This window comes from Elephas maximus, chromosome 14 (genome assembly GCF_024166365.1).
Source record: "Elephas maximus indicus isolate mEleMax1 chromosome 14, mEleMax1 primary haplotype, whole genome shotgun sequence".
NCBI lineage: Eukaryota > Metazoa > Chordata > Mammalia > Proboscidea > Elephantidae > Elephas > Elephas maximus.
The window spans coordinates 92,013,424-92,040,260 of NC_064832.1; the positions used below are offsets into that span (position 1 = coordinate 92,013,424).

The 26,837-nt window shown below is 41.0% G+C and overlaps 1 protein-coding gene across 6 annotated transcripts in view; it reads left to right on the plus strand.

Annotated features, from left to right (window-relative positions):
* MBNL2 (muscleblind like splicing regulator 2) overlaps positions 1–26,837 on the plus strand; it is a 194,308-nt gene that overhangs the window by 144,735 nt on the left and 22,736 nt on the right. For 2 of the 6 annotated variants that reach the window (XM_049853125.1, XM_049853124.1), the window contains 4 exons: positions 274–474; positions 4,770–5,033; positions 12,551–12,604; positions 13,233–13,386. In XM_049853125.1, coding sequence (XP_049709082.1) covers positions 274–474; positions 4,770–5,033; positions 12,551–12,604; positions 13,233–13,386 — 673 coding nt within the window. Of the gene's footprint in view, positions 1–273; positions 475–4,769; positions 5,034–12,550; positions 12,605–13,232; positions 13,387–21,043; positions 21,080–22,333; positions 22,429–26,837 lie in introns of all 6 variants that reach the window. The other 4 variants (XM_049853129.1, XM_049853126.1, XM_049853128.1 and 1 more) reach the window with 4 other exon arrangements.

Consider the following 26,837-nt stretch of genomic DNA (forward strand, 5'->3'; position numbering starts at 1 on the left):
TAAAATGTTCATCTTTTCCCTGTAATTAGATTTCTATGATGTTCTCCCATGTTTTTGTATGGTTTGGGGAAGAGAGGATTTATACAGATTTCAGTTTTATTAGGTAAAACATAAAAGAAGAGTTTAATGAATGTTTACAGTTCAGCATTCATTTATGCAACTAACACAAAGAGTCTTGCCTATGAGGAATAAATTTTGCTCAGATGGCACTTGCTGATAAGTGTTTAAACTTTAATTCTAAAGGAACCTTTTCCGTGTGTTGTTTTTTAACAGCCCACCTTTCCTGTAGGCCCTGCAATAGGGACAAACACAGCGATTAGCTTCGCTCCTTACCTAGCGCCTGTAACCCCCGGAGTTGGCTTAGTCCCAACGGAAATTCTACCCACCACACCTGTGATTGTTCCTGGAAGTCCGCCTGTCACTGTCCCGGGCTCAACTGCGACTCAGAAACTTCTCAGGACTGACAAACTGGAGGTACTTCAGTTGTTTGTGGCTTGAAACGCATTTGTGGTAGCAGTGCACTTCTGTGTAAGCGAATGCTTGTGAGGTGTTCGTTTCTGCAAAGCAGCCACATGTGCGTGCACACATGCACACTCATACACACGTGCACACACGTACATATGTGCACACTCATACACGTGTGCACACACATATGCACACACCCATACACACATGCACATATGCACACACATTCACGCACATGCACACACACGCATACACATACACATATGCACATGCACATGTACACACGCACATACGCACCTGTACCTACACGCACATACACGTGCACGCAAAGCCAATGCAATGATAATCCTAGCATTTGAAATTTTATAGAGGGAATTAGTCTGTGGGGCCAGAAGAACTGTAATACAGAGGAAAACTGCAAGCCACAAACATCTTCATCTGACCTAACGTGTGTTCCTTGCCGTCAACTGTGTGGAAACTATGTTCAGGGTCAAATATTTACCAACCGAAAGAACACTGAGTCAGTCACAGTTCCAGCCATACAGATGGAGGAGGACCCTGAGGGCCCCTGCTGCACCAAGCTTTAACGGCTGCTGGATTCAGGGGAGGTCGGGGCTGGACAGGGCAGGAGCGCAGCCACCAGAAGAACGTGGGGCGCTCGGGCAGGTATCGGGAAGGGGGGCTAGGACTGTTTACCAGTCGGTGTAATCATACATCAATATTTTAGAAACTAGCCTGGCTGCTTGAGCCTTTTACCATAGTATCAGCCCTGTGTTATTGGTAATGGGAGTAATTGGCGCCCAGGTAAATTTAGATATCTATTGCGCCATTTTATTTCACTTAACTGTAGAGTTCTATAAAATCCAAGAAGGAAAATTCGTGTATTTAAAAAGCACAATCCTTAAGTTATCAGTGAAGACAACCCTCCCTTACTTTGTTGGGTAAAGCTTCTCTTTAATCAGAGCTAGGACATTCATCCATTTATCTTACTACTACATCACTATGATACTTAATAGAGCATTTTATAAGGGTGGATAGATTCTAACAGGTGTTTTCAAAGAGCTCATTTAATTCCATTATTGATTAAATTTGTTTGGTGAATGTATGATACCCATATGGCTAGGCTATACATCATGTTTTGCATTGGATCATTCAAGAATGTTCTTCCAGTGTGCATTCGTTTAAGTATTTACCCAGTAAACTTTGAGGCCAATGAAATATTCTCTGCCTGTTGTCCGGAAAATGTTCTAGAATTCAGAATTTTAAACTGAAAATATTTAGAAAGATATATATTTCTTCAATCTGGAGCATACCAAAAAAAACCAAACCCATTGCCATCGAGTCAATTCCAACTCATAGTGACCCTACAGAACAGAATAGAACTACCCCCTAGGGTTTCCAAGGAGGAACTGGTGGATTCGAACTGCTGACCTTTTGGTTAGCAGCCGAGCTCTTAACCACTACTCCACCAGGGATCCAATCTGGAGCATAATGGACCTCAGAATGTGAACTCTAAACTCTACTATGTTGAGAAAATCCAGCCTGCATCTATAAATATTGAATAGGCCCTTCACAGGACGGGAGAAGTGTTTTGGGCTCCACCTGCTGGACCCACTGAGCTTTCGTGTTCTGTATGTGATGTGACTGTGTGGGTTAGAGAACAATTTAATCAGTGGAGTTGGGAACAAACAGTCCTTCCAAATAGGGCTGATAGACAATACATACATAAAAATGATTTGCAATGGCTTTAACAGAGCAGCTTTTGGTTCATTTCAAACCAGGAATGAAGTAGGGAGAGCCACTCTCCACACAGAGACTCTTGGCAAATGCTTGCCGGTTGTCTGCAGGTAAGATGCAGTCACAGGCAGAAGTCATTCCGTTGAGTGTCGAAGGCTTACTCAGAATCTGGGGGAGCGTTTCCTCATTTTTATCTTATGTTTTGTGAACTGAAGGTAGAATGTTGGCTAATATCCAAGGCAGGAGAGAACAATTGGCAGTTTTGTGGTTTAGCCCGCTACCCTTCAAACTGACTTGGCCCATGATCAGTGAATCTCTATTTCATGAGTGTGTTAGGTTTTCACAAGGCTTGAATTTCAAGTCAGTGACCTTTCATATAACATCACTGGTGATCAAGACGTGAACCACCTCTTAAACAGACTGACTTTGGAATTGAAACCTAAAAAGGAAATAATTTTACTAGTACTGCTTCCCTGCTAATGGAACCCTGGCTGCACTGCGGTTAAGAGCTACAGCTGCCAACCAAAAGGCCGGCAGTTCGAATCCACCAGCTCATTGGAAACCTTATGGGGCAGTTCTGCTCTGTCCCATAGGGTCGCTATGAGTTGGAAGCAACTCGATGGCAATGGGTATGTGGTGTGTAATGATATTTATAAATATAAGAAATACACATGTTATTCATGTTATTTACATTCAGGGCAGAATTAATAATACTCTTCAAATTCTGAAGAAGTCTTCCTTTATATGGTATAATCTTGATCCCCGAAATTCTCAGGGGTTGGAGAATTGTGATTACTGAGATTTCGGGGTAACCGAAGAGTAGGGGGAAAACACCTCTACACTTCCAAGTCTATTCCACTTCCCACCATGTCTTTCTTTCCCTGTATCTCTTCTCATAGTGTCTCCTTTTCATCTTTTCTTTCTTTTTAAAAGCTTTTTTATGTGCTGTCAAAAATAATAATATAGTGACCCTGAACGAAAGTTTTCATGTCTTAGATATTTCGCTTCTCCTGATGCATGAGCGTAAGCATTAGTTATCGTGTAGCCTTGGGGAGACATGCATTCAGCTTCACCCACCCCACTCTCCACCCTAGAGAGAGAAAGGACGAGTCTGTCATTTGCCCCGAATCTCTTTGGAGTTGTACAGCTATCACCTGGTGGTTTGATCTATGGTAAAAGTATCCCTCCAGGCAAAAACCCCAGTACTGTACTGAATTGTCAAGGTAGGAGATTTGTGTATAGATATATAAACCAAAAAACCAAACCTGTTGCCATCAAGTCAATTCTGACTCATAGCGACCCTATAGGACAGACTAGAGCTGCCCCATACGGCCTCCAAGGAGCACCTGGTGGATTCGAACTGCCAACGTTTGGTTAGCAGCAGTAGCTCTTAACCACTATGCTACCAGGGTTTCCATAGAGATATAGTGTGTATATACATATATACACACACACACACACACACATATATGTGTGTGTATATATCATATAAAATCTCCTACCCTAACAATATGGTATAAATATATGTATATGTGTGTATGGGTATATGTTGTTGTTAGGTGCCATTGAGTTGGTTTCAGCTAATAGTGACCCTATGCACAACAGAATGAAACACTGCCCAGTCCTGCCTCATCCTCACAATTGTTGTTATGCTTGAGCCCATTGTTGCAGCCACTGTGTCAGTCCATCTCCTTGAGGGTCTTCCTCTTTTTTGCTGACCCTCTATTATACCTAGCATGTGTATATATATAACCAAAAAAAAAAAAAAAACCTGTTGCCGTTGAGTCAGTTCTGACTCATAGCTACCCTATAGGACAGAGCAGAGCTGCCCCGTAGTTTCCCAGGAGTGCTGGGTGGATTCGAACTGCCGACCTTTTGGTTAGCAGCCGTACATCTTAACCACTGCACCACCAGGGTTCCTATATATATATGTATATATATATGTATGTATATACACACACACAGATGTATATACGTTTCTTTCTATATATGTATATAACCAAAACCCAAACCCAGTGCTATTGAGTCGATTCCGACTCATAGCGACCGTATAGGACAGAGTAGAACTGCCCTGTAGAGCTTCCTAGGAGCACCTGGCGGAGTTGAACTGCCGACCCTTTGGTTAGCAGCTGTGGCACTTTACCACTACGCCACCAGGGTATATACACACACGTGTATAAACACAGACATTTATAGATTTATATACGTCTCCTTAGATACACACGTATCTGTGTGTGTGCGCATGTATGCCGCCCAGGGGCAATGGAGGCTTCACTGGTTTTTCTTTTCGTTATTTTAGCCACACCGCAGATTTTGGCTTATTTCACGGCATAGATTTCTACCCCCAGAAAAGGGACAAGGCAGAACTCAAACTAGTTCATCAGAGATTCTGGTTACTGGATTCTGGATAATTAAAATTTTACTGTAAACGGCAAAAAAAAAAAAAAAAAAAAAACCACCATTAAACGCATTGTTGTCCATGTTTCCATGACCGACCAGGGTCGCGGAGACAGCCCCAGCCCGCGGCTTTCTCCGCATCGCCCGCTCTTTCTTCCGTGTCTCCCCAGGTATGCAGGGAGTTCCAGCGAGGGAACTGCGCCCGGGGAGAGACCGACTGCCGCTTTGCACACCCTGCAGACAGCACCATGATCGACACAAACGACAACACCGTAACCGTTTGTATGGATTACATAAAGGGGCGTTGCATGAGGGAGAAATGCAAATATTTTCACCCTCCTGCACACTTGCAGGCCAAAATCAAAGCTGCGCAGCACCAAGCCAACCAAGCCGCGGTGGCCGCCCAGGCAGCCGCGGCCGCGGCCACAGTCATGGTAAGTGGGGGCTCCCGCCGCGCCACCTTCCGCCCTCTGCCCAGCGCCCCTGCTGCCCCGAGGGGCTGGCTAGAGCTGCCGGGATTTATACGCTCTTCAGGACTGTTGGGAAGTCTGGGAGGCTGCTCTTCTGCTGCTCTGCTGCCTAAATTGTGGTGTCGTTTTCCCTTATTATTTCGTTGTGTCCCCCCCTTCACTTCTTCAGCACAATAAATAAATCCCTCAGGCACAGGTAACCCAGTGTGTGCACGGAGCTTTGTCCCCGACTTCCAGCTCCGCTACAGCCCGAAACGTATTGGCTTGATGGCCTCTTAAGAGGGCGGCTCAGGGGTCCTGTAATGAGCCAGACTGTGGGCACCCAGCTTAAGACGGTAGAAACGAGGTCATGACCACAGCTGCGGGGCCGTAGAAGGAGTAGCATTTGCAAGCAGCGGCTGGAGGAGAGGTCCAGCTGTAGGAACACAGAGCCCAGTGACAGTCACTGATGGGTCTTCCCTAGTTCTTTTTTTTTTTCCTCTTACTTATCACAATGTTTGTCAAACTCTGCCACCCCCCCAAAAAAAGAAATTTTATGCAGAATGTCAATTCATGAAACAGATGAAAATGGAGCTGTGCTGCCCGGTGTTACAAAAAAAGGCCTGTAACTCAACCTGGTTTCCCTGAGTCACCTCCCTGCAGCCACTGGCCTTACAAACAGCAGTAGCAGCATAAGGTCCCCTGTGAGCCTGCTAAAGCGCCATCGTCTATCTCCTGGTGTCTGTCCCTCAGAGACCAGCGTTGTCATCACCTGGAAACCCGTTAAAGCTCCTGAACCTCAGGTCCCAACCCAGACCTTGTGGATCAGAGTTTGAATTTAAAAATAGCCCCAGGTGCTGTTGTATACACATTAACATTCGAGAAGTACCTCCCAGGAGCACCGGTTCTCAAACTTGGCTACAGACTGGCATTACCTGAGGGGTTTAAGAGGTCTGACCTTGTTCCCTTCCCGCAGAGCTTCATATTTAATTGGTCTGGTGTGTGTGGCCTGGGCTTTGGAATCTTTGAAAGTTTTCAGGCAATTCTAATGTACAGTGAGGTTTGAAAACCACAGCAGAAGGATGTGGAAGTTTTTGATTTGTTTTAACGTGAAATCTCTGGCTTGTCAGACATTATTTTAATAGTATATCATAGGCAAGGTGCATTCATTCACTCATTCATTTAGAACACTTATTGAGACCTGCCATGCACTTGCTGGGTAGAATACATAAATGAGGCAGTTTCCCTTGTCCTCAAGGAGCTTGGAGGTTAGTAAGAGGCCACAACCATCTAACAAGTGAGAGCAATAATGTTCCCAAATGACATGATGGAAATGTATAATGGGGTCTCGTGGGGCAGAAAAAACTCAGTGGCCAGCCCTCCCTCGGAAAGGGCAGATAAGGCTTCAGAGATGAAGGGTACAGGTTAGAAACACATTGTTCTAACTAGCAACCACCACGTCATATATTAATAACTAATCAAAATGGAAGGCTTGCTGTCATACACACAAGTTCATCATTACTGAGCATCCCTTCCACAAATACTGATAAAGTCCTGGCCCTGTGATAAGTGCTCAGGAGATAGAGAGAAAGGCACACAGAGCCGGCCCTTATGTTACCACTGCTCAGTGTGTAGTTTACGGTTATACCGACCCTGGCAATCTGAGTTACTTCCAAAGCATGTTGACTGTTGAATCCTCCATCAGTCTCATTTGTTTTTTCCCAGAGTCCACGTCCCTTTAGTGTGTTTCCTCATGTCCTTCTGAAAATTATGTCCTTGGACGTAACTGACTTTGCTAAGTGTGAGTTTCTGTACATGTGGGAATGTATGCATCCCCAGAGGAGAGTCCGTACAAGATACAGACTTTCCGTTGTTGTTGTACTGTAGAAGAGTGATTCCCAAAACTGGTTATAGTTAGGGAATGAGGGTGGGGCATGGAATAAACTGATAACTTAATGCTGATGAAAAAAGGAATTCTTTTAGAGAGCAAATCAGCTCTTTTATATGTTTCTTCGGTGTGGAATCCATTTACCATCCACGTATTAACGATCTCATCCTATGAGACGTGAAAAAATTTCATTGTAATCATTCTTTTCGGCCAACTCCAACTTATCCTAATTGATGTGTTGATTGTTGGGCACTAAGAATGCTTTTTTTTCCGTAGAATTAATATTTAAATCATAACTAGGTCTTCCAGGATATACCCAAAGCTAGTCAGAACTCTGGTTGTAAGAGGCAAAACCCCAACTGAATTGGCTCAAGTGAAAAAGTTGGACTTTGCTAGGTCTGTAGTATCCTCCAGAATGGGTAGATGTAAAACTGGGCTCAGGAATGTCTGGATGCCTGGATCCAGCGTCTGTCTTTCTCTTCTCTACTTCTGTAGCATGTCGGCTCCGTTCTCTAAGGCCAGCTTCACAGGATCCATACCAGAGCTTTGGAAATCCATATGAACACATTCGTACAGCTTTGCTGAGATAAAACAGTACCTTCTCTACCAGCACTAATTAGAAAAACAAAAACAAAACAGTTGAGAGTCATTTTGGTGCCAATCCTTGTGGTCAGGGTGATAGGATAGTATTACTCTTCAGCCTGGGACTCCGTGACCACCTCTGTGGCCACTGGGGTGAGAAGGTATGAGACAAGGTTCTTGAAATGTGAAAAAAAAAGAAGTCCCTATACTTTAAGTTGAGTCAGGTGGCATAAACGGTTAAGCACTAGACTACTAACTGAAAGGTTGGAGGTTCGAACCCATCCAGAGGAGCCTCGAAAGGCAGGCTTGGTGATCTGCTTCTGAAAGGTCACAGTCTTGAAAACCCTATGGAGTGGTGCTGCTGTGAAAACGTGGGATCCCAACAAGTCCGACTCGACAGCAACAACATACTTTAAGAACTTGTTAATACAAAAAACCCGTGATACTAACAGGTACCTTAGGGCTCACTGATCTTATCTGAGCCCTGATTTTGTCTACCTCTTCCTAGAAGTACTAGTTCTGACAGCCACGATGAGTGTATATTTCAATCATTGATAGAACAATGTACCTATTATAGTCAACGGCAGATGACCGGAGCTAAAGGGCATAAGAGAAGATCCGGCCACCTACATATACGCTTGTTTTTCAGCCTCGTATCTTTCAGTCTATGTGCCCTTCCAGACATCTCCACTGTTTATTCATTAAGATACATGAAGCTTATTGCAGTGAAAGTCAGCATGGTTAGTTACCATCGTTTCTTGGGTGGTTACACTCTGCCCAAATTTGGAGTGCTGATATTTCAGGGGACCCTGCAGCATCTTCAGAGACAACCCGAAGAAATGGCATTTCAGAACAAAAGCCGGCCTCTCTCAGACAATGACATGAAAATTACCAAATCTGTCATGCTTTTTAGTCAAAATGAGAGGCTCCTTTGAATCCAGCCTAGATGCAGATAGAAGAAGTCAGACCAAGATTAGTCAGTACACTGAAGAACAACTAGTATTTTATTTCCTTATTTAAAAGAACAGAGAGGAGCGAAGAATGCACTCAGAAGGTGTTAATATTCCACTCACCTAAACCCAAAGAATTTCCATAGTACAATTTTTATTTTTGTCCAGGGGGACTTCCTCCTTCTTTTGATCATTTTGGACCAAAAAAAAAAAAAAAGAAGAATTTAAAGCTTTGATTCTGGACAAAGAGATCTTCAGTTTATTTAGAGCCTTATTCTTTTTCAGTACCTCTTAAAACGTGAGAATCACCCTCGCCGGGATTTTTAAAATGTGAAAATAAGCCAGACGGAGCTTCTTTTTGGTAGTTTTAACACAAGAGGTATCTGATCTTCAAGCAAGGAGTCTTTCTTCCCACGCAATAAAATGGGGCAACACGAAGAAACCACTGCTTTGTGAAAGGAAACAAGACAACCTGCCATCTGCTAGACACAGCTCAAATGTTCGAGAAAACGCGCACAGGAACTTTGAATTCTCCCCTGCCTTCCAGGCCCTTTTATTCCACACTAACCTGGCAGCTCTGATGATGTCACCAGGGTTTCCTGACCCTTAGATTGGCCTGTAACACCTGCTGTGGGCTCTTGATTAACTTGTCTTGACTGACGTTAGATTTTTCCAGATCGAGAAAAAAGAAAAACCTAGCCACATGTGGTGCCCCCTCCTAGTTATTCACCCAATGACACAAAGTTGGAGAAGGCCCAGGAAGAAGCAGAGGCTCAGGAATGTTGGTGAGGCCAGCGAGAATGGATGTGCCTACGAGGGCCTGCCACATGGTACCCCCAAACCCACTGCCGTCAAGTCGATTCTGACTCCTAGCCAGCCCTATGGGACAGAGTAGAGCTGTCCCATGGGGTTTCCAAGGCTGTAAATCCTTACAGAAGCAGACTGCCACATCTTTCTCCGTTGGAGCAGCTGATAGGTTTGAACCGCTGACCTTTTGGTTAGCAGCCGAGCATTTTAACCATTGCACAACCAGGGCCCCTGCCACATTGTAGGGACTCAATTAAAGACACTCTTTCTCTTTGCAGTGGAAACCCTAGTGGCATGGTGGTGAAGACTTCGGCTGCTAACCAAAAGGTTGGCAGCTTGCATCTACCAGGCCCTCCTTGGAAACCCTGTGGGGCAGTTCCACTCTGTCCCATAAGGTTGCTATGAGTCAAAAATTGACTTGACAGCAAAGGGTTTTTGCAGGAGAACCTGAGGGGGCTCCTGAGAGCTACTGGAATCTCTAAGGTCCGTTCTAAGCCTGTACCAAAAACCAAAACCAAACTCTTTGCCATGGAGTCAGTTTCGACTCATTGCAGATCTCTTAACATAGATAAATGTAGGACAGTAACCTCTAAAAAAAAAAATTCCGTGTACTAAAAACCCAAATTCTAACATGATTATCCAGACACAGAGATTTTTTTTAATATGTTCCATACATGTGCTTCACAATGTAGGGTGACCAAGATGTGAATCTATACGCTCTGCCCTCCAAGAAGGAGCCCTGGTGACGCAAGTGCTTTGGAATCTGCTGCTAACCTAAAGGGTCGTGGTTCAAACCCACCTAGCAAAGGCCTGGAAAGCTGCTTCCATAAAGATTACAGCCAAGAAAACCTGTGGAGCAGTTCTGCTCTGTAACATGAGGGGATGGCCAACTTGACTGCAACTAACAACCACAACAAACCCTCCAAGAGCTTAGTGCTTACTTCAAGACAAGACAAAAGGATGACTCACTCTACGGAGTGGTAGAAGGATATGTTGTCACTGTCCTGCTCAGATCAGAGTTCTCCATTTGTTTACATTCCTAGACTACTCTAATTTCTGTGGAAATTAAATTTCATGAAATTAAGATCAGAAAAAAAGAGGTGATTATCCTAAGGAGAAATATTTAATACTTCTTATCCTACTTGGAGACATCATGACATGATGCATGGTTAATCAAAGTTTTGTTCATAAATAACAGCCTTTGAGAAGTAATCACTCCTCCAATTAGCATGTCAGAAAAGGCCAACCCAAGAGAGAAACAGCAGGTTCACCCTGTAACGGTCTTTGCAGGAGAAGAGCGAAGAGAAGCATGGAGTCCAGAAAGCTGAGGCCAAAGTGATTTTGAGTTGAACCATCTAGTTGGCGTTCTAGCGAACTCCATGAGGACAGGCTTATGTAGCGGTATTTCATTAATAAAGATAAACTTAGGCTGAACAAAAACAAAACTGCTTTATTTAGCGATGTAAACCTCAGAGAGACAAAAGATTTTAAACAAAAGTGGTTATCAAGGTTACACGCTGGCGAGCTTCCATTTGAGGAAAGGCTGTCCAGTACACATAAGTTTTCTCAGTGTGGGTCCAGTTGGTTTTTTAACATGTTCACAATTCATTTCAGAGCATCAATTTCATATTTGATGGCCTGTACCAAAACTGCCTTCTATAATATTTTCTTCTCCGCTGATCATTCTAAATCTCTTCTCTACCTATGGCCCTTTCCATTTTATTTCTAGACTCTCTTTTCTCACCTCCACAGTTCTTTTCCTTTTCCCCTATCATTTCTATATTTCTGATCTGCAGTCACCAAATGGTGACATACATCCCTTTATTTGCCAAGAAAAATATCATTAATTGTTTCTTGTTGCAAGGACCTAGTCCTGTTCCATTTTATTTCAAATGCCATAGTCCTACCTCAGAAGTTTAGGATATAACAAAGTACATTTGTGTTTACTAGATGAACCTTAGGGATTTACCTATTGTGCTAAACATAAAAAAGGGTTTTTTGTTTTGTTTTGTTTTTTGTTTTTTTGCATTAGAGCTATTCCTTTGGATGTCTTTATTTTCACAGAATTCCATCATACAGTTTGTTAGATTTTTTTACAAAAATTATCAAGGAGGAGGAAATTTTTTTAATGTGGTCTAAATCGAGCAATATTTGTTATTATTTCTACTGTTTAAATGTTAACTGTCTGCCCAGAAGTATGGTTATAAGTTAAATATGTTATTATACCACTGATCTTTCAAGCAGTTCTTTGCCATTTTTAGCTGTTTTCTATTTTTAGCTGTTATACTTGTTCTAGCCAAGAATTCCATATTCTCAGTAGCTGGGTTGGTCACTAACCGTAGCTAGAAGTACAAATAGAATTGTTAAATATAAATTATTTTGATACCCAAAGACACTGAATACCTTCTTAAAGGGTGTTTTCTTAGTGTAATACGGTAAGTTGTTTGCCATAAATTATAATTTCAAATGTAGTAGAGAACATGGAATGGATGATAAGCTAGTTACTAGAGGAAGTATAATGGAATAAAAATGAGAAATTCTAGCAAATTACTATTCAAATTCAAAACGTATTAAGATTAGAATCTTGTTCCACACTGGAAGATCCACACTAGCAGAGTGAAGAGAGGAATTGAGGCAATTATCCACATGATTCAGACAAAAAATAAAGATCCAAACCCAAACAGTTTTGCCTAAATAATCTTGTGTTTGAATATTTTTTTTGCCTGAATTGTTTTGTCTCAGTTTGCCACTTCACGTTGTTAGGCAAGATCTCAACTAAAAATTATTTTTACAAAAATTTTCAACTGGGGTTGTATACTTAAGACATTCATTACTTTATATTTGAAAACTAACTTATCAGAAGTTCTTCAATCCTATGGCCCTTAAAAGTTGTGCTTTTTTTTTTTTTTTTCTGAAGCAATATAAAAAATGCTTATGGTGTGTATGCAAGCTGCTGTTTTAATTAACTTTCCTGAATTTCAAACATCTATATTTTACTCTCTTATATGCTTTTAACTAAGGTATAGTAGATGCATTTTTGCTTCAATACTAATTTAAGGTGTAATATTCATTTCTTTAGAGAACATTTTTGTTGTTGTGCACGCCTAGTGTTTTGTACGTTGTATATTGCATTCAGAATATTTTTTTCCTTCTCACCTATCCACAATGCAATGCCGTTCCCATGATGCACCTCTGCTTGCTGTTTACCTGTATGTTAATTCGCTTGAATCCCATTGGCCCACTGCCATCATGTGCTCGCTGCCTGTTATTAAAAGACTCAGTCGACTGCCAAAGCAATGAAGCGACCTCTCGAAGCAACTGTAGACCTGGTACTTTGACCTTTCACCTTTCGCTTTGCATGTAGCTTTTCAGAGAACCATCTGAGATTTGTATGACTTGTAAAATATCGGTTGCCAACAATCATTATTATTAATTTATGGAAAAAAAATTCAGTAAGGTGTTTAGCCATCTCATTCCATATGTAATATGTGAAATAAATTAATCTTAACAAATTTAATACCTTTTCCAAAAGAGTGAAGCAGATTTGAATTACTTGGCTCAGAAAATGCTCATTATAATTCTAATTAACCTGCAAATTCAAGAAATTGTCATTTAGTTAAAGAAAAGAATAGGTATTAATAATAACACAAATGCTTCTTTCCCTCCCCTTAGAATAGTTTAACTCATTTTAAAAGCTGAAGCCATTTTTTGTTGCTTGATAGTTTTTCTCTTCCTGAGTTGAGATGCTACTATTTTGGGGTTACAGAAATCACGCTTTCGCTCTCAGTAACGAATTCTCACTCATTTTACGTTGCCGCTGTTTAAATTAAGGCGCATGGCAGAGGCATCTTCCTAGCTGTCATTTTTAAAAAGAATGTTGCAGTTGGTTATCTCTGTGGACGCCGAACGCGTGTTTACTTTAAGCTCTACATGTCCTGTCAAATTCTTCACTTGTAGGCCTTTCCTCCTGGTGCTCTTCACCCGTTACCAAAGAGACAAGCACTTGAAAAAAGCAGCGGAGCCGGTGCGGTCTTTAATCCCAGCGTCTTGCACTACCAGCAGGCTCTCACCGGTGCACAGTTGCAGCAACACGCCGCCTTTATTCCCACAGGTATGTGCCCTCACCGTCCTGAGTCCTGTGTTCATGTGCCCTTCCGGTCATGTGCTTTCTTCTCATTTCTTTAAGCTGTTTGGTGGCACCTAGTTTGCTTTTAAAGGTCCAATACAGTCTAAAAAGCATCTACCTAGCTAGATGTATTGACGTTGCTTTGAAGGATAGCTAAAGACTTAGGAATCTAAAGCCAAATATTTCATGAAGTTAAGACAGATTTAACCCCTGAGAAACATAGCAGTCAGGGCTTTTGGTTTCTGCATTTCCACAAGCCGTGTGACATTGTTTATGTAAATCAGACCTTTAATGTGTGACAACTGAAATTTGTCATTAACACTTAATGACCTAAAAATAGCAATGACGGTAACTAACCTTTTCCTATTTCTATTCAGAACACTAAAAAAACTAGGCTATTGAAATTAAAGCAATCCCGTACTCATGTTTTTATATCCGTTCTATCTCTTTCTCCATTCTTCTCTACTTTCACCAAGTTCTCAGCTATACAGAGCTCTTATCCTCGATTTCTGAGTTCATGCCTGATAACACTAGGTGCTGAGTGAGGGCTGCTAACTCTGCCATTTCACTGAGAGATCAATTACGTTGATCACAGAAGCTTGCGTTTAAAGGGCTCTTAGTGATCTGCTCATCCAAACTGACTGTTTTACAGATGAGAAAACTGAGGCCCCCTAAATGTGAAGTGACTTCCCAAGGTGGCACAACTCATGAGAAAAAGACCTAGAACCTATCTTCCCCATGCCCAGCCCAGTTTGCAGAACATGACACTACCCGGCCTCCGTACATGGAGTCGCTAGATCTCCCCTCTTAGAACATGGCACCAAGCGTCAGATAAAAGTGAGGAAGCAAAAGGACAATGTGTGTCATATCTCTTCCCCATTTTTTTACCTACCGCCCGACCACAGATACACATACACCATACACAAACACACACACACACACAAAAAAAAACACACAGTCGCCACAAATTGGCCATGGTATTGACCTTTTTAGTCTGTTTTATAACCAGGAAGTGACATAGCCCTTAGTGGGAAGACCATCATTGAGTTCTTAGTTACCAGGTCAAAGTTCTCCATCTCATCAGAAGGAGTTAAAGGTACATAGAGATGAATAACAATTTTATGGGAAAGGGCTTGTTGATCCTAATCCTTCTGGTTGGAACTTTCAGGTTTATTATCCAGGTCCTTGATACTATAGCCCATCAGGAGTTAACAGCCGAGGGAGCTGAATAAATATTTCTGCGATCGTCTTTGTGTAAAATCTACACTTTGAAATGAATTATTAACCTGCTAATAACAATATTTGTTTAATAACAATATTTATTATAGTAAAATATAAATTATGTAAGTCAAATGGTTTTTAGTGTTTAGTTTTCTCGTTTTAGTTCTGCATTAATCTTAAAATAAACAAACTCATAGACCAGTAAAGTGAGATTTCTAACTCAGCACTTATTGGGGCTTCACTCTGACCCTATTAAAACCTTCATTAGTGACATTCCAGTGCAGTACAGCCCAGCAGTGTTTGTCCTTGTAATCCACTTGAAACAAAATACTTATGAAATAATTACAAGGTAGGCTTACCTCACTGTACTGTGGGATTTCTGCAAATGTCTCACTATAGATATCTTGATCTCTAGATATTTTAAGACAGACAAAAAAAAAATCAGGGGAACATATACTAAGGGCAGAGGCATAAAGGGGCAAGTCTGTTTCTGAAGAATGGGTGAGAATGCCGCTGCCATCTCCCGAGAACGCTTATGAAAAACCCTGGAGCCAGCTTGCACAGTAGACTCCAAGGTTCTCTAGCTCATACTTAACACTCCAATCCAATACTGACTGATTTGTTAAATCACTGAAAGAACCTGCATTTCAAAATACTTCACCTGGAAAAAAACCCCTTCAATATTTCCAGAGCAAGGATAAATATCAGCCCTTATTCAATGATGAATTTTGTTGCGGAAACGTATTCTGTTAAGGACGGCTGTGCTGTGCAGGCTGCTGTGGTTGCGTACTTCTGCCCCCTGCTGGATTCTTTAAGAAATGATCTGGTGTGTCCGGCAACACTCAGTTCGTACACTCGGGGAGACCAAGAGTGGGTCCTCGCCCGCTTGTGTCTGTGAGTTAGCAGTGTTTCCATCTGTAACATGACCTAAATACCGTAGTGGACAAACGTGGATCCCGTGTTCTGAAATGGTATTTCAACTCTAAGAAGTTTTCACATGGATCTCTTATATGATGAAAGAGAAAATAATTGTATTACAGGAAATTAGCAGACCCTTTCCCCCACTCAATTCCATGACAGAAATTTCAGTGTTCATTTCAGCTCAAGTTTTCATTTCAGGCTTTCTTCCTCATAAGCCACACATTCAACCCACTTAAAAAATAATGATGAATAATCACCGATTTTTATCATTGTTTTAAACCTCTGCAAATTGATAGGTTCAGAAATATTTTTTGTAATATGGAGATGGTCAGCCCATTATTTTTAAACTGACAAATTTTGACTTTTCTGTGAGTATTTTACATTAACAATTATCATACTATGAAACGGACTGCATTCCCCTGGAGGTCCCGGTTGATTGTATGGTCATTCGTAATGAAGTTTTGGCATGCTGCTAAAATCCCCCCACTGACCCAGTGTGAGTTTGGAGCAAGATTTAGGAATTCTGCCTCCAGGCTGTGAAGATATTAATGTAAAATATGCAAAATAGGAGATTCTCCTCAAAAACCGTGCTGATTATCACCCTAGTCGATGCCCTAGCATATTTGCAGTGGGTGGGATTTTTCTTTTCTTTTCTTTTTTTGGCTCTTTTTGATAGGGATTATTTTAACCTAGTAGTTATAATTCTTCTTTGCTATGCCAGGAAAGTGGCAGAAACCACACACACTTACAAGAACAGCTGCATACTACTTCTTGACATTCCTCTGGTGGGTTTATTCTGAGTCACTCTGAGTGTTCTTACAGACATTATCTCATTATTGTCCAAGACAGCACACCTTCGTCAGTGGCAGGCATAATTATTTGCATTTTCCAGATGGAAAAACTGAGGCTGTGTCTACACTGGCAAAGTAGAACATATGATTAATGGAATTATCCAGATAGTTTTGACTCACAGATACTAAAGTTGAAATATTTGTGCAATTGAGGCAGAAAAAGCTTGGGAAGTCTTTGTCAATTAAATTAGTACCTTAGTTAAATGCTTCAGCCAGTCAGCACCAAGGCACAGCCTACTCAGTCCCTCTTTGGTTTATATCATTACGTGGGAAATAAAGAACAAATAGAACAGGAAAAAAATGCTAGTCCAAATATTGCCTGAGTGCACCCAAGGTTATCACACAAGGTGGTGACAGGTTGATCAATGCTTAGTGGAAACAGTGTCCATATAACCACAGCAAAATGAGTATGTTAATACTATTCCATTAAACTGAGCAAGTATTTCTGAAACACATAGTATGTGCTGAGTTTCAGAACTAATAATGGGACGACAGAGGAGTTCAGGACTGGGTGAAAAGCAAATGTAATACAATGTGCTAAGGGTTGCCTTTGGGATGCGAACAAAGCTACATGAGAGTGAAGGAAGGAGAGGCTACAGCACGTGCAGCGGGTAACTTTGGAAAGATAAGTAAGGCTTTGGCAGGGAGGGAAGAGTATCCCAGACAGTGGTCGCAGCATGGGATGGGAAAAGCACATTTAAGGAATAGGAAGTCGTCCACTGTGACTACAGTGTAGAGTACTTAAAGGAGACTGTGAGGAGAAGAGGGGGAAGAGTAGGATGAAAAGGCAGAGACACGACTTGACAAGATGACCAGGGAGACATTGAATAAGACAGATACACATATGACAGAAGCTCTGTGCTTTCAATATTCACGGTAATGCGATTAAGCGTTTCAGCCACATCCTGGGCTGGTGCCAAAGTGACATGACCAACACTCGCCCATGTGGCTGCAGGAGCTGCAACACATGTGACACTCACATGCATGACACAGGAAGCCCCCCCAACAAGGCCCCTCCACTCAGGAATGGAAGGGAATGAGAGTGGATTTTTATGGGGATAACTTTGAATCTGCCATGGTTGACTTTAAAGTAAAATCATTCACACACTAGGGACTTGAATCATTTTTAGGAACAAATTGCTCCCAACAGACCTCTGACTAATAATTAAGAACATTCACTCAACACATTGACCACCTACTATGTGCCCAATAGACTAGATAGACGTGATCTCTGTCCTCATAGACCATACATTGGAAGAGAAGAGCTGGATGGTAAATACCCAGATAAATGCATAATGTACAATTTTATCCAAAACCAAAGCCATTGCCATCAAGTCAATTCTAACTCATAACAACCTTATAGGACGAAGTAGAACTGCCCCGTAGGGTTTCCAAGGAGTGACTGGTGGATTCAAACTGCCATCCTTTTGGTTAGCAGCCAAGGTCTTAACCACTGCACAACTGGAACTCTAAACATTTTGTAAAAACCAAAGTCATTGTGGTTGAGTCGATTCTGATTCATATCAACCCTATAAGACAGAGTAGAACTGCCCCATAGGGTTTCCAAGGAATAGCTGATGAATTCGAACTGCCAAACTTTTGGTTAGCAGCCAAGCTCTTAACAATTTTATAAATGCTATAAATTTTAGAAAACAAAGATTTCAATGAGATATTAAAAATATAAAACTGATTCAAGTGGCCCAGGGAAGTAAATAAAAGAATAGTCGAACAATTTTCTAAAGAAGCAACATATACCTTGAGATCTGAAAGATGAAAAGAGTGGGGCAAAGATTATTCTAGGCAGAGGGGAGGGTATATATAAATCCCAAAAGCAGAACAAAAGTGTGATGTGTTCAGTTGAAAGTAAGGGAAGGCGAATCTGCCTGGACCGTAGTGGCAGGAAGAGAGGATTGTAGGGTGAGCTGAAGAGGCAGTCAGAGGCTGGGCCATGGAGGGCCTTTATCGTAAAAGCAGTGAGAAGCCTATGAGTCATTTTCAGCAGAAGAATGACAGGACCTGCATTTGGGAACGTTTGCTTTGCCAGTAGAATGGATAATAGACCAAGGAGGGCAGGAGCGGAAGCAGGAAGACCAGTTAGGGAGTCAGTGCAGACCCAAGGCTGGAGATGATGATGACCGGGACTTGGGAAGTGGCAGTAGAGATGGACAAATAGACAAATGCAAGGTGGGTTTTAGAAGCAGAATCACTTGGGCTTGTTGGCAAGTTGGACCTTGGGGAATTTCACAAGGTAACAGAGTGTCAGGGATAACTTTCAGCGTAGGCTAGAGCTACTAGATGGATAGCGATATTATCTATCTGGTGTTTACTGAGGTGGAGAGACAGATTTCTGTGGGCAAAATGAACATTTAGATCCGTTAAACTTGAGACATTTGTGAGACATCTCAGTAGAGAGCCAGATGAGCAGTTAGATAAAAGGATCTCCAAGTCAGAGGAGAGATCTGGGCAGGATACATAAATCTGGAAGCCATGAACTCATACATAGTATTTAAATACATGAGCAATAGTCCAGGAAAAAGTGAAGGAAGTGAAAAAGATTGAGTCCTGAAAAACTCCAGCGTATTGAGGCCAGGGAAAGATGAGCATCTAGCAAGGAAGACAAAAAGAAATTACTGGAAAGGGGGGAAAAAATGTATATATATATATATATATATATAGTTTGATGAGACTTGGTCTCACACACTTTGGACATGTTATCGGGCGGGACCAGTCTGTGGAGAATGACATCATGCTTGGTAAAGTAGAGGGTCAGCAAAAAAGAAGATCTTCAAGGAGATGGATTGACACAGTGGCTGCAACGATGGGCTCTAGCACAGCAACGATTGTGAGGACGGCACAGGACCAGGCAGTGTTTCGTTCTGTGGTACACAGGGTCACTTTGAGTCAGAATCAACTCGATGGCACCTCACAACAACAAAAACAACATATATATGTACGAAAAAGAAAAGTGTGTAAGCAGAGAACCCAGGAGAAGAGAATGGTTTATTATGGAGGGAGTGGTCCACCTCTAAGTGTTACTGAGATTCAGGAACACCTAGATAAAGATGGAAGCATCCCTGCTGCCTTGAGCAATAGAGCCATCTTGAGTGACATTAGCAGTTTTAGTGAAGCAGTGAGAGGAAAAGCCAGACTGAAGAGGATGACAAGTGAGCGAAAGGAAGGAAGTGAAGAGTTACATGTGGCTGGAGAAAGTTAGAGTGTCATAAAAGGGATTTTGAGTGAGTGTGTGTGTGCGCACGTCCATGTTTTAGGTTGGCTATGTTAGCACATGTTTGTTTAAGCGAAGAATCTGGTAGCAACCCAGTTAAATAGTCCTTTTTTTCCTGAATAGTTAATACTGTTAGCCTGATCAAAATGTAGACCAGGCAAAAAGTCTCCCTCAGGTGTGAGCAGCTCAGCAGAGAGAAAGTAAAGGCCAGTACATCTCAGATTCTTCATCTAGTGTCTGAGAAAACAGCTCTAAAACCCTAAGTGGGTGGGCCCGTGCTCATAAAAAATTAATTACCTGGCACCTACATGATACCTTATACTACCTTGATTTTCATTCTAAGGACTTGAACCAGAAGCAGATAATTCTTCAAAGCTTCAATATAGTTCTTTTCCACAACATACGTTATTATTCATGGTTAGATTTTTCTGATTCGAATATGTTAGTAAAATCACCCTCGAGTAAAGTAACTCTTCCCAAGGAAGAGCTGATACCCCTCCCCCTGTACCTCCTCCTATCCTCTAAGAGGCCACCTTGAGGTTTCCTGGGAGTTTTGCCAAAGGCCTCCCTCAAGAATCGCCTTCCAGCAGCCACGGCAAACACCCCTAGCCCTGGTCCCAACTCAGCCCCGATTCTGCCATATTCCACTGCAGAGTTTAGACTTTATCGCTGGTCACCGTTCTTTCCTTGTAATGAATCTAGTAGCAGAAAAGAGATCACATATATATCGGGATCATTTGTCACAGGAACCCTAGTCTTCCTGTATTATTGGACTTCCAAGCAGTAATCTAAAATTCACTGGACTCTCAAGCATTTGATTTGGGGGATACAGAAGTGTAATTCCTGTTTTTTTTGTTTGTTTTTATTTTTGTTTTTCTTTCATGTTGCTGTTGACATGAAACATTTTACAGTCAAACGACAAACTTACAATGCAATAGGGTCAGTGTAATCTAGTGAAGACAAAGCCTGACCCGGATTTGGGAAGAGAATTCTATTTCTGGCCTTACCCTTGACTCACGCTGTGCACGACCTTGGAGGAGTTACAATGCCTCAGATTTTTCATCTGTAAAATACCCACTTCCAACCTTGGAGCACTAACTTGATATTGTCTGTAAAATACCTTGAGGTCTTAGAAGAAGGACGCTTCAGCATATTTAAATGTCATTCTTCTTGGAATCACGTCAATTGTATATGAATAGAAAGTGCAATGTAGGGTAAGGAGTGAGCTTTGAATATTTGGCTTAAAATCAGTCAGATGTATTTGTGTCAGTACTGAAAATGTGAATGATCCTAAAAGACTGTGTTAACTAACCCTACTTATTTCTGGTTGTGCTTCGATCTCACTTTGAATGTTAACTCTAAACGCTAACCTGTTTCTTTCCCTTTATTCACTTTTTTCCACCCCCCATTGCATGACACGCAGGGTCAGTTTTGTGCATGACACCCGCTACCAGTATTGGTAGGTTTCAACCTTTTTTTCTTTGTCTTTTATATTATGTACAGTATCTTCACTTGCTTGACATTTATTTCAGAGATGGTAGACCTGCTTTAGGAAATGGTAGTCTGTAGGCTTATTTGGCTTTAGAGTTAACGTAGAGGCTTTTTGTTAAAAAGTACTCGTATATTTAAGGAAAATACAATTTTAACGTGACCTCCTATGCGAGAACAATCACTGCAAAGACCTAAAACCACAAGTACTAGTCTGTTTTTTTAATAATGATCTCTATTTTGTTTCTTTTTATATTTCCTATGGTTTAGCATAAGAAAAACAAAGCTACTTTATCAGAGAGGCAGGCTGATTTCATCAGTGTTTTAAAGTTTCATAGTGGTGTGCCTTTATCTCCTCTTTGCTGTGTGTTAGAGTTATCAGAGTTTCCCAGAAGTATTTATTTTAAGAATTATAAAGAGATGTATTTTTTTGAAACCAAATGTCTGAACTGCCTTGTTTTATTATTACTATTTGAGTGTTAAGTGTTGACTTGTTTGTGATGACTATTACGACCTGAACATTCCACTGGATGTTAAATTTTAATAGTCTGTAGTTATCCTTACACATTCCAGTGCCCTGGTACGAGCTTCAAGCCTGTCTTGAGGACATGTGGGTTAGTTCCACTTACAGTCAAGAAAAAACAAACATGGGCAAAATTTGTCTGGCTATTTCACAGTAAGTGTGTTAAAATTTACACCAAGGTTCTGATTTTTAGTCCAAAAAAAACTATAATCCCCAGCAATTCCAGTTCAAATAAGCAGTCCCAAATTGGGGGGAAAAAAATCTATTTAACCGCAATTAATTTCAAAGAATGTCTTTCCCGCCTTTAATATTTTAGAATTGTGATTAAAAATGAGTATCAAATGCTCTTACTTCATTGGACATCACACAACCCTTATTTTATACACTATGTACTTGCCATTTGGAATGATCTATTATTATTAGAAATAATGTTTATAAATACATCAACCAAAGTAATCTGCTTTGGCCTTTCTGGGAATCACTGATTATGTTTGAAAACTTCCTTTAATTGTACTTGTAATAAGCTATTTTCCCTTTTTTATTTCTCTCCCATGCTTCCTTGCTTTGCATTGTGATTGCATGCCATCTGCTGGTTTAACCCATGATGGCTTGCTGCTCTGATATTCACCATGCCAATACCACTTCTATTACCATAATGCTACACCCTCCTGTTCATTGCTCCCATGGTTCCCCTCCTGAAAGTACCCATGATGCACAGCGCTACGTCCGCCACTGTCTCTGCAGCAACAACTCCTGCAACAAGTGTCCCCTTCGCAGCAACAGCCACAGCCAATCAGGTTTGCTCCTTTTAAAGCTTTCTTTCACAAATCCCAAACTCTAAATGAGTGCTGATGTTTTTTTAAAAAAAAAAAATTCTCAGTGAGAATTTTTTTTCATGTTTATCCATCAAATTTTATTTTTTTAATTAGTTTATGGCAAGCATTGACGGACAGGTAGCACTTATTTAGAGTTAACATTTACTGCAAATAATGATGTAGCTATGTTTTGTGTTGCACTGTTTGTTTTTTCGTACCTAATATTGTGTAATTAACCTGACAGGCTTAAATCCCTTTTGAGGACAGCATGACCCATCCAGTGGTTGGTGAATTGCTACAGAAAAATTGCAGAAGCCCTCCCGTGGGTGCTTCAAAACCGGCTGTGTTTTGATTCAGTTCATTCAGACCCTGTCATCTCTCGTTGAGGAAAATAGTCTCCTCCTAGGAAAATCTTCCTTTTTTCTTTAGCGTCAAATTTGAGGTCTGAATAATTCTTATTAACAGTTCACCTTGGTCATGTGTGCTCCAAAACTCACTCGGTTCCCACTTTAGGGTCTGTGCGGCGCTGGCAAAAGGGCCAGACCCCACAGGAAGGAGAGCAATGTGCCCCTGGGTTCACAAAGACTGAATTCAACCGATCAGGGACTGTGAGCTCTGTTGTTTCAATGCACGTGCCAGTAAGACCGTGGATGTACTGTTGCCTAGTGAGGGCTTATTGGCTGTACTCTATGGTCGCCGGCTGGCTGAATTCCTAGCCCCAGACAAGCAGCCTGCAGACACAGGCTCCTGGTCCCAGGGAGAACAGCGAGGGCTGAGCCAGGGTCACTCACACCTCACCTGAGCAGAGACCTTACTGTGCCTGCTCTCCCTTCAGAGAAGATTTCGTATTTATTTATTTATTTTAAATAAATCAACTTTGCTGGTAAGAGGTAAAAAGGGTATAGGCTAGAGGGAAGGGCCAGGTTAATGGGAAAAACCAATGGCCCATGGGATAAACAGCAGAACCCCAATTGCCTTCTGCAGGTGCGAAGGGCTAATTCACACTTCTTTCCATGTTTAACCAAATCAGCGATTCCAGTGCTGATTCATCTCTTCAAAAGATAGGTGTGAATGTACTTGAATGCAGGATTAAAGTAAAATTCCGTGACCGCTCCTCCCGGCCCTCAGCATGGGGATAAAGCGGGCAAAAGCCAGGAGGGCAGGGAGAAGAGGCCAGGTGAGAAGTTCCGGTACTGACAGTTCTTCAGCTCTTCCCTCCCCACCTCGTAAACGCCAACCAATCCTCTAAGGAAAACCACCTCACTCCCCAACAGATACAACAAAGACCAGCAGATAATAACTTCCTTAGCTGGGAAGATTTTTTTTTTTATTTAATGATGGGGTGAGGGAAGGTTAAGGAAGCTGTTTATATCCTTTCATTAATAGGGTCAAATCACCCCTTTTCATTGGCTCGTTCTTAATAGGGAAGCAGGATAAATGTTTGTTTGAAGCCCTGCGTCCTTGAACCACATCGACGTAATTTTTAACACAATTTTTTACAAAATCCCTTAAGAAGGACACATCTTTGAAGCAAAAAAGACAGTAGTATTTGTTAAAATGCAATTTTACCATAACTTATGGCAAACTAAGCATTTCTGAGACATGGAGTTCATTCCCAGGGAAGGAAGTCAAGATAAAGAAATGCTTTGGAGTTTTAGGGTAAATTTCTTATTTGTAAACATTTATAAATGCCTTTTTTATTTATAAATAATTGATCACGTATCACATATATGTTTGGAAGGAAAAAAATTGTGAGATTATATATGTGTGCATTTGAGTACAAATAGGGAACAATGGTAGGAAATGCAGAATGTCTAAATGCTGAGATTTAAAGCAGGATGTGGCTGGTAAAAAGACTAACCATTTAATCCAAAGACGTGTAGTTAAAGGAGAACTTGAGGGTTGCCGTAAGAACCCTAGACTCTGTATGTTGCAGTTTATCAGATATAATAGTTGTGGGACTTTACCTAAATGATGAAGAAAAATCCTTTAATAGCCCTTGATGAAGGTCTGCTTGCACATGAAAACAACAGAAAAAGAAATAATAGTAAATGTAAGTTTTCGGAGACGATGTACTTCATGTATTTTCAACAAGTTTCAGAGAACTTGGAAATTCTTTTAGTGCCCAAGAAAAGGAAACACCGAGACTGCCTGCCGGTGACTGCCAAATGACAAGTTATCAGCTTAATAAGATTTCACTCTTTAGATTCAAACTGAATGATACCCTTATGAATTTCGTAAGTCATTTAAATTTAATGAATCTCAGTTTCTTCGTTTGTAAAAGGAAGACTAGAACTAAACGGCAGCTGGAGTCCCTTCCAGTTCTCAGACTCAGTGAACCCAGGATTCCATGACTTATTCTCAGCTCCAAGTATAAGATTGTAAATAAACACCAACAGAATGGAACATGGTGCTAACAATCCCCTAGTTCCCCTAGTTCAGTGTGAGTGCCAAGCACCCTGTCTCCTTTTCCTTCATTGAATGATCTGTCTTTAACACAAAAAAGGTAGGATTTTGACGGTTTTTCCACTAATTGGATCAGTTCAGACTGTCAGCTCAAATATCTCAAATCTCAAGGTATTTGTAATCAGGATACAAATGATTCATTGACGATAGGTGATAGACTAAAAAACCCCATGGCAGCTCTTCCAGCACTTGATCCTTTGCATGTACTAAGGTCTGGCTAAGACCCCATAGTAGGCTAAGATGAACAAGTAACGAATCTGTATGTTCTATTCTCAGGGCTTAATCAAAGTGTCACCAATAAATGTTTCAACTAAGCTTTGACTTGTTTGAAATTAAGTAAAGACGAAATTCACATACATTTGGGAAATATAAAATAATTTTTATTGTTATTGTTGTTTAGCTCTGGGCATGAATACATACACACACAAAAAAATACAGTAAGCAAATTTATGAATAGTCTAATAGCATTTCTTCAGTTAAGGTCTCTTGGACTTAATACAGAACCCTAGCAGTGCAGTGGTTAAGAGTTTGGCTGCTAACCAAAAGATTGGCAGTTTGAATCCACCAGACGCTCCTTGGAAACTATGGGGCAGTTCTCATCTGTCCTGTAGGGTCGCTATGAGTCAGAATTGACTCTGTGACAAAGAATTTGGCTTTGGTTTGGACCTAATATACAAGTTATACCTAATAATAATATTATTATTTATATCCCATTTATTATGTGCGAAATACTATTCTAAATAGACTCTCTCTCATATAATTCATTGCATATTATATGTTATATGTATTGTATGAGAGAATACATATGTATAGATAGAGCTAGAAATACTTAAACCTGACAACAGTCTAGGAGATAGGTACAGTTATTATCATCCTCATTCTTCAGATAAAGCAGCCGAGGCAAAAGTTAACTGCCTGAGCCAGTCAGACAGCTGCTGAATGACCTTGCTGGATTTAAAGCCAGGGAGTACGGCTCCAGAGGCCTTGCTCTTAACCACCAAACAATACCGCCTCCCTCCATAATTACAAATGCCCAAAGTCATTTCCTCCATAGATAAAACTATCTTTGGTGTCAGATTGTATAGCAACAAACTTCATTGCTCTGGGGAGAAGAGAAGGAGTCCTGCCAATACAGCTCAAACTCAGGCAAATCCTAACCTGGGGAGAAAAACTGAATTTGAATATAGCTTCAAACTGGTTACCTAACAGCCTGGTCATCTTTAGAAACCATGTAGTTGACCTGGTCAATTCTATGTGGTATTACAACCAAAAACTAATGCTTGTTTATATGATTATGAATGGTTTCTACAGACATAAGATAAGCTAAGAAGGAATTTGTCATTAGCCTTAGCGAAGCAGGTTCATGAGTTTCTTTTATATGATTCACTACCATAAACATTATTCCTAGCTTTTTGTCAGTCATCACACAAATAGCTTGGTAACAAAGGAAGTCAGGAAGAAAGGGATGGTAATGTATCAGTCAGTCTCAGGCCACTTAGGGCCAGAAGGAAACCCTGGTGGCATAGTGGTTAAGTGCTACGGCTGCTAACCAAAAAGTCAGCAGTTCACATCGCCAGGTGCTCCTTGGAAACGCTACGGGGCCATTCTACTCTGTCCTAGAGGGTCGCTATGAGTCGGAATTGACTCAACGGCAACAGGTTTGGTTTTTTTGGTTAAGGGCCCGAATGTGTAATGTCTATAATGAACGCCTGTACTGAAATAAATTCAACTGTAGAGTGTACATTGAAAGAGGTAGAAATACATAACTTGGACATAAATTATCTGATTTTTTGGTGTCAAAAGAAATTAAATTTAGTAAAAAAGCAATGTAGTTCGATTTTCTATAATTTGAATTATTATAGTACTTTATGCTATCATCATTTACTTTTTTATTTCAAAATCACATTCTGTTTCAAAGGGAGAGA